The 15,896-nt window shown below is 38.4% G+C and overlaps 1 protein-coding gene across 2 annotated transcripts in view; it reads right to left on the bottom strand.

Annotated features, from left to right (window-relative positions):
- Positions 1-15,896, bottom strand: part of Pdfr (Pigment-dispersing factor receptor) — a 164,586-nt gene that overhangs the window by 34,453 nt on the left and 114,237 nt on the right. For both annotated transcript variants that reach the window (XM_073979573.1, XM_073979572.1), the window contains exon 2: positions 1,804-2,857. In XM_073979573.1, the coding sequence (XP_073835674.1) occupies positions 1,804-2,698 (895 nt within the window). In that variant the 5' untranslated portion in view covers positions 2,699-2,857. The remainder of the gene's footprint in view (positions 1-1,803; positions 2,858-15,896) is intronic.

The following is a 15,896-nucleotide window of genomic DNA, read 5'->3' as shown; positions in this document are numbered from 1 at the left end:
GCTAATTCGGTCTGCAAATGTAGCTAAAATCCTCAAAAGACTTTAAATTCGGGAGGTACCGTTATGGGGGCTAAACCAAAACATGGACCTATATTGGCAATTTTTAGTGGAGAAGTTTTTTGGTCATTGGGAACCTTAAATGTCAAATTTCAGCTAATTCGGTCAAAAAATGGAGCTAAAAGCCACAAAATACCTTAAATCAGGAGGTACCGTTATATGGGACCTATACCAAAACGTCGACCTATCTTCTTCATTTTTGGTGCAGAAGTTTTCTGATCTCTTGAAACTCCAAGTTCCAAATTGGTGCCAATTTCGGAGGAAAATGTAGCTAAAATCCTCAAAATACCTTTAATCGGGAGGTACAGTTATATGGGGGCTATACCAAAACATGGACCTATATTGGCAATTTTTAGTGGAGAAATTGTTTGGTCATTGGAAGCCTCAAATGTCAAGTTTGGTAAAAAATGTAAATAAAATCCGCAAAATACCATAAATCGGGTGGTACCGTTACATGGGGGCTATACCAAAAAGTGGTCCGATATAGCCCATCTTCTAACTTGACCTACCTATGGAAAAAAGACACACGGGACGGACATGGCTAGATCGTCTTAGAATTTTATCCTGATCAAGAATATATATACTTTATAGGGTCGCAAATAATTAGTTCGATGTGTTGCAAACAGAAAAACTAAAGCTAGAGTCACACTAGGCAAATATTTACTCCAGCGACAGGGAGTGTGTGTTTACTGAGAGCAATTGAGCATAAATTTCAATGCATTATTTACTCTCATTTGCTCTCAGTAAGCGCACACTGCCGGTCGCTAGAGCAAATATTTGCGTAATGTGACCCTAGCTTAACTTAATATACCTCGCGTACTATGGTGGAGGGTATAAAAACGTTTGACCTTTTCTGTGATGCAAATTAAAGTAGCGGTTAAATAACAGAACTGCCTAATGTATATGTGAGAACTCCAATCCAGTTATTCCATTATTAATTTTCATAAAAAGTAGACGTACGACCTTTTCTGCGTGGCAGACGATATATAGGTTAGGCGAATATTTCATTGGGGCCACGAAAATGGACTTAACAACACTATTAAATGCTTCCGACATAAACTATGAGCTATGATCTTTGAGCAAGTACAAAATAAAAAAAACATTGTTCCACAACATCCCATACGGAACAAGGGAGACTTCTCTCATATCAATGAGTGCACCCCGATTCATATTTAGCTCAATGATATGGAACCTACTGTTTATCGCCGAGTCCGAACGGCGTGTCCTAAGACACCACTTATAGAGAAGTTTTTCAAGGCTGAAATACTCAGGAAATGTCGCCAACATTACTGAGGGGTATTTTGCCACCGTTGAAAAATGTTTGGTGTTGCCTGGCCGGGGAATCGAACCACCGACCTTCTGCGTGCAAGGCGGGCGTACATACCATTGCACCACGGTCGCACCCAGTCATTTCTCATGGAATTTGAAAAACCCTGAGTCAAGTCTCGTGGGCTTATAAAAGAACTGAGACACGGCCAAGGATAGAGCTCGTTGTCTAATAAATTCTGAGTTCCGGAAACTTCCAAAGCATCTTTTGTCAACTACCAAAATGTAATTTATTTTCAAATTTAAGGATCTCTTCCTAGTCCATTTAGGCCCACCATTCCTGTTATTGTTTTTGTTTTGTTTTCTACAGCCATAGGCCGTGATTATTTAGCTTTCGGCGAAACCGATTATTTTTTTGCTTATTTCATCTCTGTTTAATAATCTCTTATGTTTATTTCGAATTTTCACAAATTTACTCACCTGTTTGTGGTGGTTTGTAGCTGCTAAAAATTGCCGAACAATTTTCAGCACTACTAATTGGTATGCCATAACTGGGATATGTTATGTTCCCTGCTAAAGTTGACAGCGATGACGTTGACGACATTAAGGACGGGCTGGCAGTTTCGGAGGCTTTAGTTGTTGTTGCCAAGGTGGCATTAGCAATATCCGTTAAATGGGATATTGTTGTTGATATCACATTGTTGCTGTCATTACTAGGGCTACTACTGTCACTACTACTACTACTTGCTAAGTTGGTATTGTAATAGGTAACGCTGTTGAGGTTGGTGGAATTTTGTAAAACTTCTGAAGTCATTGTTGCTGCCACATTGGCCATAAACTGAGTAGGTGTGCTATTCGTCGCCGTCGTCGTTCCGCTAGATTGTATATCGTTGGTTAGCTGTTGTGTAGTTGTGTTGCTACTACTGCTTATAGCCTCAGGCATTTCATGCTGCTGCTGTTGTTGATGTATGGCTCCTGTTGTTGTTTCATTTATTTGACGAAAGTACATTTGCAATACCCTTGTTACATTTTTACGTATCGTTGCTATGCTTTCAGCTAAATTTCGGTCCATTATTACATTCACTGTTGTTGTGGGTTGGCTGTGATGGTCAAGATGTTGTTGCGTGGTCACTGCCTCATTGACAGCGCCGCCACCACCACCTCCGCTACCACCTTTCGTTTCAATGACATTTTGTATAACAACACTACGTTTAGTTAGCAATTTTACAGCGGCCTTGTGTAAAGTTTCAGCAAAATTCAAATCACTTGATTTTAGGTCAGTTAAAATAGACGAGGATGTTACGACTTCAGCATTTCGGTCATATTGTGTCAATGTCGTTGCTGCTGGTGTCGATGGTGTTGTTCTCAATGCCATTGTCAAGCTCTGTTGAACATTTGAAGGTAATTTAATGTAATCTCTTAGAAAACGGCTGCCGTATATGTGTGAATGGGATTAAGGAGGAATTTTTACGTTTAGAGATGCTTTTTATGACACAATTGACAATGTGTGCTGTTCTATTTTTGGCAAAGAAACCTGCAATGAAAATAATTTTGCAAACGGAAAATTAGTTATTTGACTCAATTCTAAATAAATAATAAATTGTGATAAGCAAATATTTTGGAAAATAAGATTTTGTTTTGATCTGCCTTTTGTAAATAGTCTTCCAAGGCGGCGTATAATTATTGTCGCAAAGTATACGCCACATAGGAGATGATATAATACTCTCATTTCGCAGAGGCTAAGAAAATGCCCGAATTTAAATTAGGACCATTTGACTTTTATTCTTTTAAGACCGACGACATAAGGTAAAAGGGAAAGCGCTTTAGCTATTTCAGCCTTAAGGTGTACGTTTTCGAAGACTTTGAGGATGTAAAATAAACCTACAACTGAAGTATATGTCTCCAGCGTACAGCAAAAATACCCTCATTTCAAAACTCATTCAGTAGTGTCTCTAGAAATCATTTTATCTGGAGCTTATGGGCATTGCTAAAAGTATTTTAAGGTGGCGTATAACTATTGAAACAAAGTATAGGTCACCAAGAATTCCAAGGAAATATCGTTTTAGGGATGTTTGATATAATATAGTCGTGTAGATATTGTCATAAAATATAAATACGTATCCAGGGTACAGAAAAATATCCTCTCCTTTCAAAACTAATACGTTAGGACTTCTAAAAGTTATTTAAGAGTATTCTTTGGTGGCGTATAAATATTGTCACAATGTATACGTCACCCTGAAATCAGCAAAAATACTGGAAGAAAGCATCATGTGCGTTATGTGGTTTCTGATGGAAGAAAACACCATGTGCGTCATGTGGTTTCTGATAATAAGATTGATGATTCTATAGAAAAGGCCTCTGCAATAGCCTTTAATTCGAAAATGGTACCTGCTGGGGACAACCGGCCAATAAGAAACAGGTAGACTCGTCCGATCCTATTGCAGTTGCTGACCATTAGGAGAAGTTTCCTTATCGAAGATAGTTTATAGAAAAAAATCTGGAGATTATGACATTGTTAAGAGTAATTTTTAGGTGGCATATAACTATTGCCACAAAGTATACTTCACCTTGAATTCAAAGGAAACCTCATTTTTAGGATGTATGATCCTAAAGGCCTCTGCAATATCCTATAATTCGAAAAAGGTACCTGCTGGAAGCATCTGGCCAATAAGAAGCAGGTCGACTCTTCCATTCCTATTGCAGTTGCTGACCATTAGGAGAAGTTTCCTTATCGAAGATAGTTTATAGAAAAAATCTGGAGATTATGGCATTGTTAAGAGTTTTTTTAGGTGGCGTATAACTATTGCCACTAAGTATACGTCACCACGAATTCAAAGGAAAGCTCATTTTTAGGCGTATAAATATTTTCATAAAATATACGTATCAAGTGTTCAGAAAAGATCCGTTCGAATCTAATTTGTTTGAGCCTCTAAAAATTATTTCCTCAAAATTATAATATTGTCACAATGTATATGTGACCCTAAAAGCAGCAGAAATACTCGATGAAAACACTATGTGCGACAGGCGGTTTCTGAAAATAAACTTTTCTAAAACAGCACATCCCAAATATCTTAGAATTTTGCAGATTAGGGATTCGATAGAAAAGGGGATTCGGCAATATCCTATCTTTCGAAAAAAGGGAAGTAGCTGACCTATAAAAACAGGTCGACTTTTCCATTCCGGTTGCAGTTACTGGCCATTAGGAGAAGCCTCCTTAACGAAGATAATTTATAGAAGCTATAAGGCATACGTCACCGGTGTACAGACTTTCAAAACATATTCGTTAGCGTCTCTAGAAATTATTTTATCTGTAACTTATGACGTTGCTAAGATTATTTTTAGATGACGTATAACTATTACCACAAATTATACGTCACCTCAAATTTAGAGGAAAACTAAATTTTAGGATGTACGCACCTACATATGTAGGCGTATAAATGCTGTCATAAAGTATACGTATCCAGTGTTCCGAAAAAAACGGCTCCTTTCAAAACTAATTCGTTAGAGCCTCTAGAAGTTATTTTCTCAACATTGTATGGCATTGCTACGAGTACTCCTCGGTGGCGTATAAATATTGTCACAATGTATACGTCATCCTGAAAACAGCAGAAATACTCAAAGAAAACACCATGTGCTTCATGTGGCTTCTGTAATACGCTTTTCTAAAACAACACCTCCGGATTATCTTCGCCTCTTGTAGATTCTATAGCTCTATAGCTTCTTTACCAAAGATAGTTTATAGAAAAAATAACTGCATGCAGTAGCTTTAATCATGGGGGTTTAATCATGAAATCAGAAAAAAATATCTCTACACCTATCTTTTGAAAGAAGGTCCCTGCTGCAGATCTATAAAAAGAGCAGCTGGCCTCAACAAACCGGTTGGCTCCTTGCAATTGCTTTTCAGTAAGAGAAGTCGGCTTACTGAAGATAGTTGATAGCAAAAATTTTCCATACTGCAGTTTTGGGTAGATGAAGGGATCCTCATTGGGCTAGAAAAAGCAACTGTCGTATGAAAACCAATATACTCTTTCATTCCTTCTTCTCCCCTTACTGAAAATAATCTCATAGAAAATGATCATTGCTTTCTGTAGAGGAAGCTTCCGGGAGCTGGAAAACGAATATTTCTACTACATCTGCCCTTCATTTTACCAAGTAGGTTCACTGAGGAAGAGAGGTTTCTACAACGCCTGGTCTTTAGAAAACGGATCCCTGCTTCAGCTGCTATTTCCAAGTAGGTTTACTAAATAAGCTTTCTTGGAAATTATTCCATGCTCTAATTAGTTTGTTGATAGAGAGATCCTGATTCAGCTCACTAATGAAAGAAGGATCTATTCAGCAGTTTACCGTTAAAAGAAGGCTCTCTGCTGCAGTTCGCCTACAGTAAAAGCCTATTTGCTATAGCATGCTTTTAAGGAAAGGATCCGTGTTTCCATATTGGCAAATGCTCCCTGTTGTTGGCCTTACCAGCAGTTTACCGACATAATAAAGACCCCTATTACATGTCGACCATAAAGGATTCTGATTTCTGCAGCTCGCATATAGTATAAGGCCCATGTTGCAGCCGGACTATAAAAAAGGCTCATGCAACAATAAGACTATAAAAATAGGTGCTGGTGGAATAAGGGTTCTGCAGCATTAATAAATGGGTTCATAATGCAGCTCTCTTACAGAAAATACTTCAAGAATTTACCTGGTCTACAGAAAAAAATCCTTTTATCAGCCCTTCTCCTTGGAACTACATAGACTCGCTTATAGAAAATGCCGCCTTCTGCAGCTCCCTGTTGCAGGTAACGACATTAAGACAACTCCTGCTGTCTTTCGGTTATATCAGCAAGTTCCCTGCACCAACTCGCAAAGAGACGAAAGATGACTTCTGCAGTTCGCATATAAAATAAAACGCATGTTGAGCTGGACTATAGAAGAACGTTCAAGCGGCAGTTTGACTATAAAAATGATCCAAGCATTAGATTTCCATTGCAGCTATCAATGGATTCATGATGCAGCTCTCTAACAGAAGATGGGAGGCATCTTCAGATGCTTGCCATTCGTCAGCGGTTATATTGAAACTTCTCTCTGAAAGAAGCTGCGTGCGTCTAAATAAAAGGCTCCCGGCTGCGGTTTGCCTTTAGGAAAGCAGCTGTTCTAGAGAAAAAGCTATAAAAAGTATCCCTGAAGCATGTGGTTCACAATAAAGGTTGCCTGAATAAGTGGGTCTATGGGAGAAGACTCTCAGTAGCATGTGGCCTATAATGCTGCAGCAAATTGACAATAGGTGGCGTATACGCTTTGTCGCAACGTATTCGCCATACACTACTGAAGATTAACTTAGTAATGAAATGGAAAACTATAAATGTAACAGAAGGCTACCTGGTGCAAATAGTCAACAAAGAAAGCTCCTTTCTGCATCAGAACTGCTGAAGAAGGCTTAAATGAGAAGGCTCCCAGTAGCAGCAGCTCGCCATGTGAGAAGGTTCCCTGCAGCAATTGGCCTATAAAGAAGGTTTCCAGCAGCAGTTGGACTATTGAATAAGGCTATCAGGAGCCGCTCCCATGTAAATGACCTTTAGGAGAGGTCTTCCAGCAGCAGAAAATAGAAAAAAGGTTCCCTTCAGAACGTCAACTACAGGTGGCGTATACGTTTCTTCCTTAGTAGTCGCCACAGTGTATCGAAGAATACATCAATATGTCAAGCGGACTCCTCCTAATAAATTGGGTAGCTGTAAAAGCAGCAGAAGGCTACCTGGTGCAAATGGTCTAAAAAATAAGGCTTATTCCTGCATCCGAATTGTTGAAGAAGTGTTAAAAGAGAAGGCTCCCAGTATTAGCAGCTCGCCTATATGAGAATGATCCTTGCAGCAGTTTGGCCTACAAGGAAGGCTTCCAGCAGCATTTGGACTAGTTTCAGCAGCCGCTCGCCTGTAAATGAAGGTTCCTTTTAGCAATTGACCTTTAAGATACATATATCTCCCAGAAGCAGCTGACCTAAAGGAAAAGATTCACTACAGCAAGTGGACTATTGGTGGCGTATACGTTCTACCGCTACGTATTCGTCACAATGTATTGAAGAAAATATCAATGTGTCAAGCGGACGACCTATTCATAAAATAAAAAGCTATTAATGCAGTTGCAGGCTCCTTGGTGCAAATTATCTAAAAAGAAGGCTACTTCGTGCATCAGAACTGTCGAAGAAGGCCTAAAGCTGTAAATGAATACTCCCTGACAATTCTAAAGAAAAAGGCTGGTCAGGGACCTTTGTCTATGGACAGCTCTTTAGGTCAGCTATTTGCTGGAGACTTGCAGCTCTTCCATAGGAAGACTTTCTACTCTTACGCAGGACGAACTTGCCCTCTTCAGCATAAAAATCTTATGCACTTCTTCACGAAGAACTTCCGGCCTTCTGCAATAAAACTATCTGCTCTTCTGCAGTAAACCTTCACCCCTTCCATAAGAAGACACTCTGCTCTTAGATAAGAAAACATTCTTCTGCAGTAAGACTTTGGGCTCTTCGATAGGAAAACCTTCGGCTCTGCTGCGTGAAGGCTTTCTGCTCGTCTATAGGAAGACATTCTACTCTTCTGCAGGAAAGAACGTTCAGATTTTCTATGGAATCCTTCTATTCGCTATAGGGAGGAATTCTGCCCTTCTATAGGAATCCTTTTTATCGTATATATGAAGGTTTTCAGCTCTTCTGCAGGAATACTTTCAGCTCTTCTGCGGGAAGACCTTCTGCTCCTCTAAAGCAGGAGAGATTTCTGCTGTTCCCTCTTCTAGCGTGTAGAGAACGCTCTTTTTTTAGCATGCTTGCAGAAAAGACTTATTACTGCACAACACCAATAAAGAAACTGAATACTGTCATTCGCCGAAAGGTGGCGTATACGTTGGGTCGCAACGTATTCGCCATAGGGTGTTAAATAAGGGATTTTCATTGTAGAAGGTAGTTCTTTGCTGATAAAAGAACTTATACACAAAATGGAAGTGTAAGAAGCGGAAAAAATAATGAAAAATTAATTTTGAATGAATTTTTGAAAGGGTGTCTGCTGCATAGCCTACTTATATCCAACATTGAAAGATTTTTTGAGACTAAATAATTCGAAATATGGCTAACAAATAATCTTCAAATCTGCTTTCACTATTTCTTCCGTCTTCTTGTCGCATAACTGTTCGGATCCGATTGGAGTGTGGTAATTTTCACATTGCTTTCCCTTAAATTTCCCTTAAATTTTCCAAGTTTTTGGCTGCCCATAAATATTCTTACAGTTCGGAAATAACCTACATTTTCAATTAAAAATCAGGTCGTTTGAACTTCGATAGGCAAAAGCAACAAATTACGATACAATTTTTGCGAAAGACGAACTGAAAAACTGACTTCTGAGTAGCTTTTGATCAGGAAGCAAAGCAAATACATGATGATAAACACACATTTTCTCTCTGTCGTATTTTCTTTGCACATTTAATGGGTCTTATCTTTATTTCCTTGGCACTCTGTGACATAACAACACTCCAAATAACTCAAGTGGCATTTTTTGAGGAATATTTAAAACTGCAAGAATGAATGTGAAGAAGAGGAACAAAAAATGAAAAAAGAGAAATAACAACACTTGCAGGCTTTTATGCAAAGAATTAAATGGACACATAATTGTCATGCTAGTGGTGGGAGGGAGGGGAAAATAAAGAAAGTGTTTAAATAAACGGTTGAAGAGAATTTTAAATTGGTTTATTTGTGAATTGTAGCTTGGAAAATATTTTTTGCAAATCCACGGTTATTGGTGAAATGTAGCTTGAAAAATATTTTTTAAAAAGTCCACGTTTATTGGTGAAATGTAGCTTGAAATATATTCTTTAAACAAGTAAAAACGGTGTTAAGTTCGGCCGGGCCGAACTTGTTATACCCTCCACCACAAGTTGTACTGAAGTAAAATTGAATAATTAGTTTCCTTTCGTGTATGAAGAAGACTTAATACTAAATTTCAGCAATTTTGGTGAAACAATGTTAGGCACCATTCTATATGTGCTATTTCAAAACGTCGATCTATACCGACAAATTTCTGACGGAAAGTTTTTAGGCTCAAAGAAGACTTAATACCAAATTTCCTATATTTCGGTAAGAGAATGTGACTAAAACTTAAAAAATACCGAAAATCAAGAAGTACGCTTCTAGTACTCTTCTGGAATATTTTATAACTCTTGGAAGACGAAATAACGAATTTCAGCCATTTCGGTTGGATATTGACGTCACAATCTTCAGTATTACGAAAATCGGGAGGTACCGTTCTATGGGGGCTATATCGAAACGTGGACCTATACCGACGAATGTTAGTCAGAAATGGGGCAATATGAATGCGTGGACCTGTACAGACATATTTCTGACGAACAGTTTTATATCACATTGAAGACTAAATACCAAATTTCAGCCATTTTGGTGGAATATTGAAGACACAACCTTCGAAATATGAAAAATCGGGAGGTACCTTTCCATGGGGGCTATATGAAGGCGTGGACCTATACCGACAAATTTAAAGGGGAGTTTGAGTACCCATAACGAAGTCTACAAATTTCAGCCATTTCGGTGTGATAATGAAGCTAAAACCTTCAAAATATCGAAAATCGGGAGGTACCGTTCTATGGGGACTATATGAAGGTGTAGACCGATACCGACAAAATTCTGGGGGGAAGTTTTATACCCCTAAAGAAGACTACGTACCAAATTTCAGTCATTTTTAGGAAAGCTAAGGGAAAGTTTTATACCCCTAAAGAAGACTATGTACCAAATTTCAGCCATTTTGGTAGGATAATGAAGCTAAAACCTTCAAAATACCGAAAATAGGGAGGTACCGTTCTATGGGGGCTATATGAAGGTGTGGACCGATACCAACAAAATTCTGGGGGAAAGTTGTGTACCCCTAAAGAAGACTACGTACCAAATTTCAGCCATTTTGGTAGGACAATGAAGCTAAAACCTTCAAAATACCGAAAATCGGGAGGTACCGTTGTATGGGGGCTATATGAAGGTGTGGACCGATACCAACAAAATTCAGGGGGAAAGTTGTATACCCCTAAAGAAGACTACGTTCCAAATGTCAGCCATTTTGGTAGGATAATGAAGCTAAAACCTTAAAAATACCGGAAATCGGGAGGTACCGTTCTATGGGGGCTATATGAAGGTGTGGACCGATACCGACAAAATTCTGGGGGAAAGTTTTATACCCCTAAAGAAGACTACGTACCAAATTTCAGCCATTTTGGTAGGATAATGAAGCTAAAACCTTAAAAATACCGAAAATCGGGAGGTACCGTTCTATGGGGGCTATATCAAAACGTGGACCGATATATCCCATTTTCAATACCAACCATCCTGCAAGTAATAAAAACTTCTGTACCAAATTTTGACTCTCTATCTTTAAAATTGCGAGCTGTATCTTGATTTCAACAGACAGACAGACGGACGGACGGACGGACGGACGGACGGACAGACGGACATGGTCAAATCGACATAGAATTTTATGCTGATCAATAATATATATACTTTATAGGGTCTCCGACGAATATTTCGATGTGTTACAAACGGAATGACAAATTTAATTATACCCTCCATATGGTGGAGGGTATAAAAATCCACGTTTATTGTTCAAATGTTGCTTGAAAAATATTCTTTAAAAAATCCACGTTTATTGTTCAAATGTTGCTTGAAAATATTCTCTAAAAAATTCACGTTTATTGTTCAAATGTTGCTTGAAAAATATTCTTTAAAAAATCCACGTTTATTGTTCAAATGTTGTTTGAAAAATATTCTTTAAAAAATCCACGTTTATTGTTCAAATGTTGCTTGAAAAATATTCTTTAAAAAAATCCACGTTTATAGGTTAAATGTTGCTTGAAATATATTCTTTAAAAATACACGTTTATTGGCGAAATATTGCTTAAAAATATTATTTAGAAAATCCACATTTTTGGTTAAATGTTGCTTGTAAAATATTCTTTAAAAAATTCACGTTTATTGGTCAAATGTAGCTGGAAAAATATTCTTTAAAAAATCCACGTTTATTGGTGAAATGTTGCTTGAAAAATATTCTTTAAAAAATTCACGTTTAATAATATTCTTTACTTACTTACTTACTTAGTTGGCACATTACAGAACATTTGTTCCATAGACCGAACTAAGAAAAGATCTCCATTCCTCTCTGTTTTTCGCTTGACTTTTTGGAATACCGCACCTTTTCATTTCTTCATCCACTTGTATGCTCCATCGAAGCTTAGGCCTGCCGATTCTGCGTGCACCGCCATGTGGCATGTATTCATACGCCTTTTTAGCGCGTTCATCATCGTTCACTCTCATGATATGGCCTAGCCAACACAATCGTTGCATCTCGATACGTTTAACTATATTCATGTCTTTGTATAGCTGATATAGCTCGTGGTTCATACGACGTCGATATTCACCGTCAACGCAAATCGGCCCGTAGATCTTACGAAGAATTTTCCTCTCAAACACACCAAGCACTGCCTTATCTGCTTGTGCAAGGAGCCATCCATTAGCACGGGTAGTATCAGCGTTTTGTATAGTGTTATTTTTGTTTGACGAGATGTGGCTTTGTTTTTAAATTGCTTACTTAAACCATAGTAGCATCTGTTGGCCAATACAATTCTTCTTCTTATTTCACAACTGATGTTGTTTGTTGTGTTTTTGGCAGTGCCGAGGTAGACGAAGTCTTTAACTACCTCAAAATTGTAGGTACCAACTTCCACGGTTGGTCCGAGCTCTATGGACGCTTTGCGCGTCGACACCATCAATTTGGTCTTTTCGCCGTTTACCGCCAGACCCACTTTCGTAGTTTCTGCATCGACCTTCCTAAAGGTATCAGTTACTTCCTTTACTGATCGTCCCATGATGTCTATGTCATCAGCATAGGCAAGTAACATGTAGCTATTGGTGTAAATTGTGCCATTTCTTTTGACATTTGCATCTCGTATTACCTTTTCCAGCAAAATGTTGAATAGGTCACACGAAAGGCTGTCTCCTTGTCTGAAACCTCTTTTGGTACAAAATTCTTCGGAGAGGTTCTTTCCAATTTTAACTGAGGACCTAGTATCAGTTAAAGTCATCTTACAAAGCCGGATGAGCTTTGCGGGTATACCAAATTCAGACATTGCATGGAATACCTTTGATCGGAGGGGACTGTCGAATGCTGCTTTATAATCGACAAAAAGGTGAAATGTGTCGATCTGCATCTCTTGGGTTTTCTATAGGATTTGCCGCAGGGTAAATATCTGGTCAATGGTGGACTTGCCAGGTCTAAAGCCACATTGGTATGGTCCAATTATTTCGTTGACCATTGGCTTTAGTCGTTCACACAATATCCCTGACACTATCTTATAGGCAATAGGGAGAAGACTTGTGCCCCTATAGTTGGAGCATACAGTCTTATCTCCTTTCTTGTGGACGGGACATAGGATGCTCAGGTTCCAATCGTCGGGTACGCGCTCTTCCTGCTAGATGGAGCTAACTAGCTGATGCATACACCTTATCAGCGTGTCGCCTCCGGTTTTAAACAGCTCGGCTGATAAGCCATCGGCTCCTGCTGCTTTATTATTCTTCAGCCGGTTTATTGCTGTCTTTACCTCATCTTGGCCGGGTGGTATACATTCTATACCATCTTCTGGGTCTGTATCTGCGGTATCATCGTCTTCGCTACTATTGGATACCAGCAGATTGGAGAAATGTTCCTTCCATATCCTGAGCACGCTATATGTATCTATTACCAGATTACCTTGCTGGTCTCTACAGGAGGATGTGCCTGTACCAAAGCCATCTGTTTGATGTTTCACTCTTTGGTAGAATTTTCGGACTTCATTCTGGCTCCTGTACATCTCGATTTTTTCACACTCCCGCTTTTCCATTTCTTTCTTTTTCTTGCGGAAAAGACGTTTCTCTTCTCTCCTTTTCTCCCGATATCTCTCGTGCGCTACGTGTGCTACTGATTGTAAAGTAGGTCTATATACCGCATTTTTTGTCTCTTCGGTAGCAGCACGACACTCCTGGTCATACCATGAATTCCTTTGTGGAGGTCTCTGGAATCCAAGTATGGATTTTGCGGCTGTTTGCATGGAGTGGGCAATATTTTGCCATTATGTTGTTATGTTATCGGGACAAGGAGTGTTCGCGTTAAGCAATTGGGCCAGTTTAGTGGAATATGCTGTGGCTATCTGTTGTGTTTGCAGCCTATCGAAGTCCAACTTCCGCGTTGTGTCTGTTCGTGCTTTATTTGCAACGTTTAGACGGGTACATACCTTTGCTGCAACAATGTAGTGGTCCGAATCAATGTTTGCGCCTCGGAACGATCGTACATCCAACACGCTGGATAGATGTCTTCCATCTATCACAACATGATCAATTTGATTACTTGTTCTTTGATCTGGAGACAGCCAGGTGAGCCTATGAATATCAAGATGATTAAATCTGGTACTGCTAGAGAGTGAGAGAGAGACTGAATTTCCCGACTGTAGGGCCAAAGATATTCTCCTTTCCAATTTTGGCATTAAAATCGCCTAGAATAATTTTAATGTCATGGGCAGGGCAACGGTCATATGTTTCTTCTAAACGCTCGTAAAATATATCTTTGGTCTGTTCGTCCTTTTCTTCAGTGGCAGCATGAACGCAAATAAAGCTGATGTTGAAGAATTTAGGTTTTATTCGAATTGCAGCAAGTCTTTCATTCACTGGGGTGAAGCTTGATACAAGATGTTTTAGTCTCCGACTAACTACGAATCCGCAACCAAACTCATGCTTTACGTCATGGCAGCTATAATACAGTGCATCACCTTTAGGTGTTGTTGTGACGCCTTTCCCAATCCATCGTATTTCCTGTATGGCAGTAATATCGGATTTGCACTTTTCAAGTACGTCTGTCAATGCGAAGACTGCACCTTCTCTATAAAGAGTGCGAACATTCCAGGTGAAGATTCGCAGATCATGGCCCTTAAAGTGTTTGGGGGGGTCGTCAACTTAAGAGGGGTTTGTTTTTCTTTTCTTTCGTTTTTTCATAGTAGGATGTTTTTTCTAGGGGAGGGTAACTAACCCGATGCCCAAACCCAAGTTTTTAACGTTCTTATGGGTGAACGCGCGGCACATGTTAGCTCACTACTTTTAACGGGTGTTAAAGGCAGTTCCCCAGGTGACACCACGGGGAGGTCAGTGTCCACTTGAGATGAAAGAGGGACCAAGATAAATCCTGGGCTTTGCCATGTTAAAACCGGTCAGGACCGTTCCTTGGTATCTTCCATCCCCTACGTCATATTCCTTATAAATCCCAAATGTATTGTTCAAATGTTACTTGAAAAATATTCTTTAAAAAAATCCGCATTTATTGGCCAAATGTTGCTTGAAAAATATTCTTTACAAAATACACGTTTATTGGACAAATATTGGATAAAATTATTATTTAGAAAATCCATGTTTATTTGTCAAATATTGTTTGAAATAATAATAATTTGTTTACTTATACAACGTAATAGTCAATTGTTTTATTTTATAGACAATGACCCTGTGAAACATAAATAAGTTTATTAGCCTGAAGACATAACAAAATAATTAGTTACTTTGTGAAAAAATATATTGTCATTTATATAAATATTGCAATTGAAATTAATATCTGTTGTGCTTATGACGTCAATGGATATCAATTATAGAAATGTAATGATTTTAACAAATATATAATATAGTAATTCAATCCAACTCCCTGTGCAGAATAAATGAAATTGTCCATAAAAATAGTTAGAACATAGAGGCGTATGATTATTGTCTCTGGGTATATGCTCCAAGGGGGTTTAATAACGTAAAATATTGGCAAGTATATCTTTAAAAAACGAATGTTTGGAAGGTACAGAAGTCTATAAAGGTACTTAGGAGGTATTAAGGAGGTTTTCTGCTTATAGTCTATGAAGAAAATTTGGTGCAGCTAGTGTATAGAAAAAGATTTCATTCATTGGCTTTCCTAGAGCCAAAAAGCCATGACAGCTGCCGCATGTCATGAAAAGACGTAAAAACAGATCTACTAAAATTATGGAAATTTGTTACTTTGCGTATAAGTAACGACAGTCGTTATACGCCCAATTACACCCATGATTAATTTCCCTTTTACGCTATTATTAGAATTGCAAAATTTATTATTTGCAACATTACTTGGAATAATTTTAATAATATGCAATTCTTATACAACAACAACTTTTAATTACATTCTTACAAAGTTGTACATAAGATTTAATATTTAATGCTCTCTTCGTGTGCAGCAAGTACAGAAACCAACATTATATAATTCAAACTGTAATGTGTAATTACAATGAAGCAATTTATTTAGCAACCTGAGATTTTTGGGTGAAACTTGGGCGGGGTGAGAATAAATGTAGTGCTGTATGTTTGTGCATCTGTGTGCTGATGTCTTACGCAAATGTTTGTCAATGTCTTCTACAACATGTTGAAACTATATTAAAAGACACCATAAACACTACAACGTGAGTTAAGAAATTAATTAACAGTTTTACTAAGGGGATAGAGGTCATACACAGGCAAGGCAAGAGTC

Source organism: Musca autumnalis, unplaced genomic scaffold (assembly GCF_047663935.1).
Source record: "Musca autumnalis isolate F117 unplaced genomic scaffold, ASM4766393v1 scaffold_3, whole genome shotgun sequence".
In the NCBI taxonomy this organism is placed as follows: domain Eukaryota; kingdom Metazoa; phylum Arthropoda; class Insecta; order Diptera; family Muscidae; genus Musca; species Musca autumnalis.
Note: the sequence above shows the minus strand (reverse complement) of the source record. Positions and strands in the feature narration are given on the sequence as shown.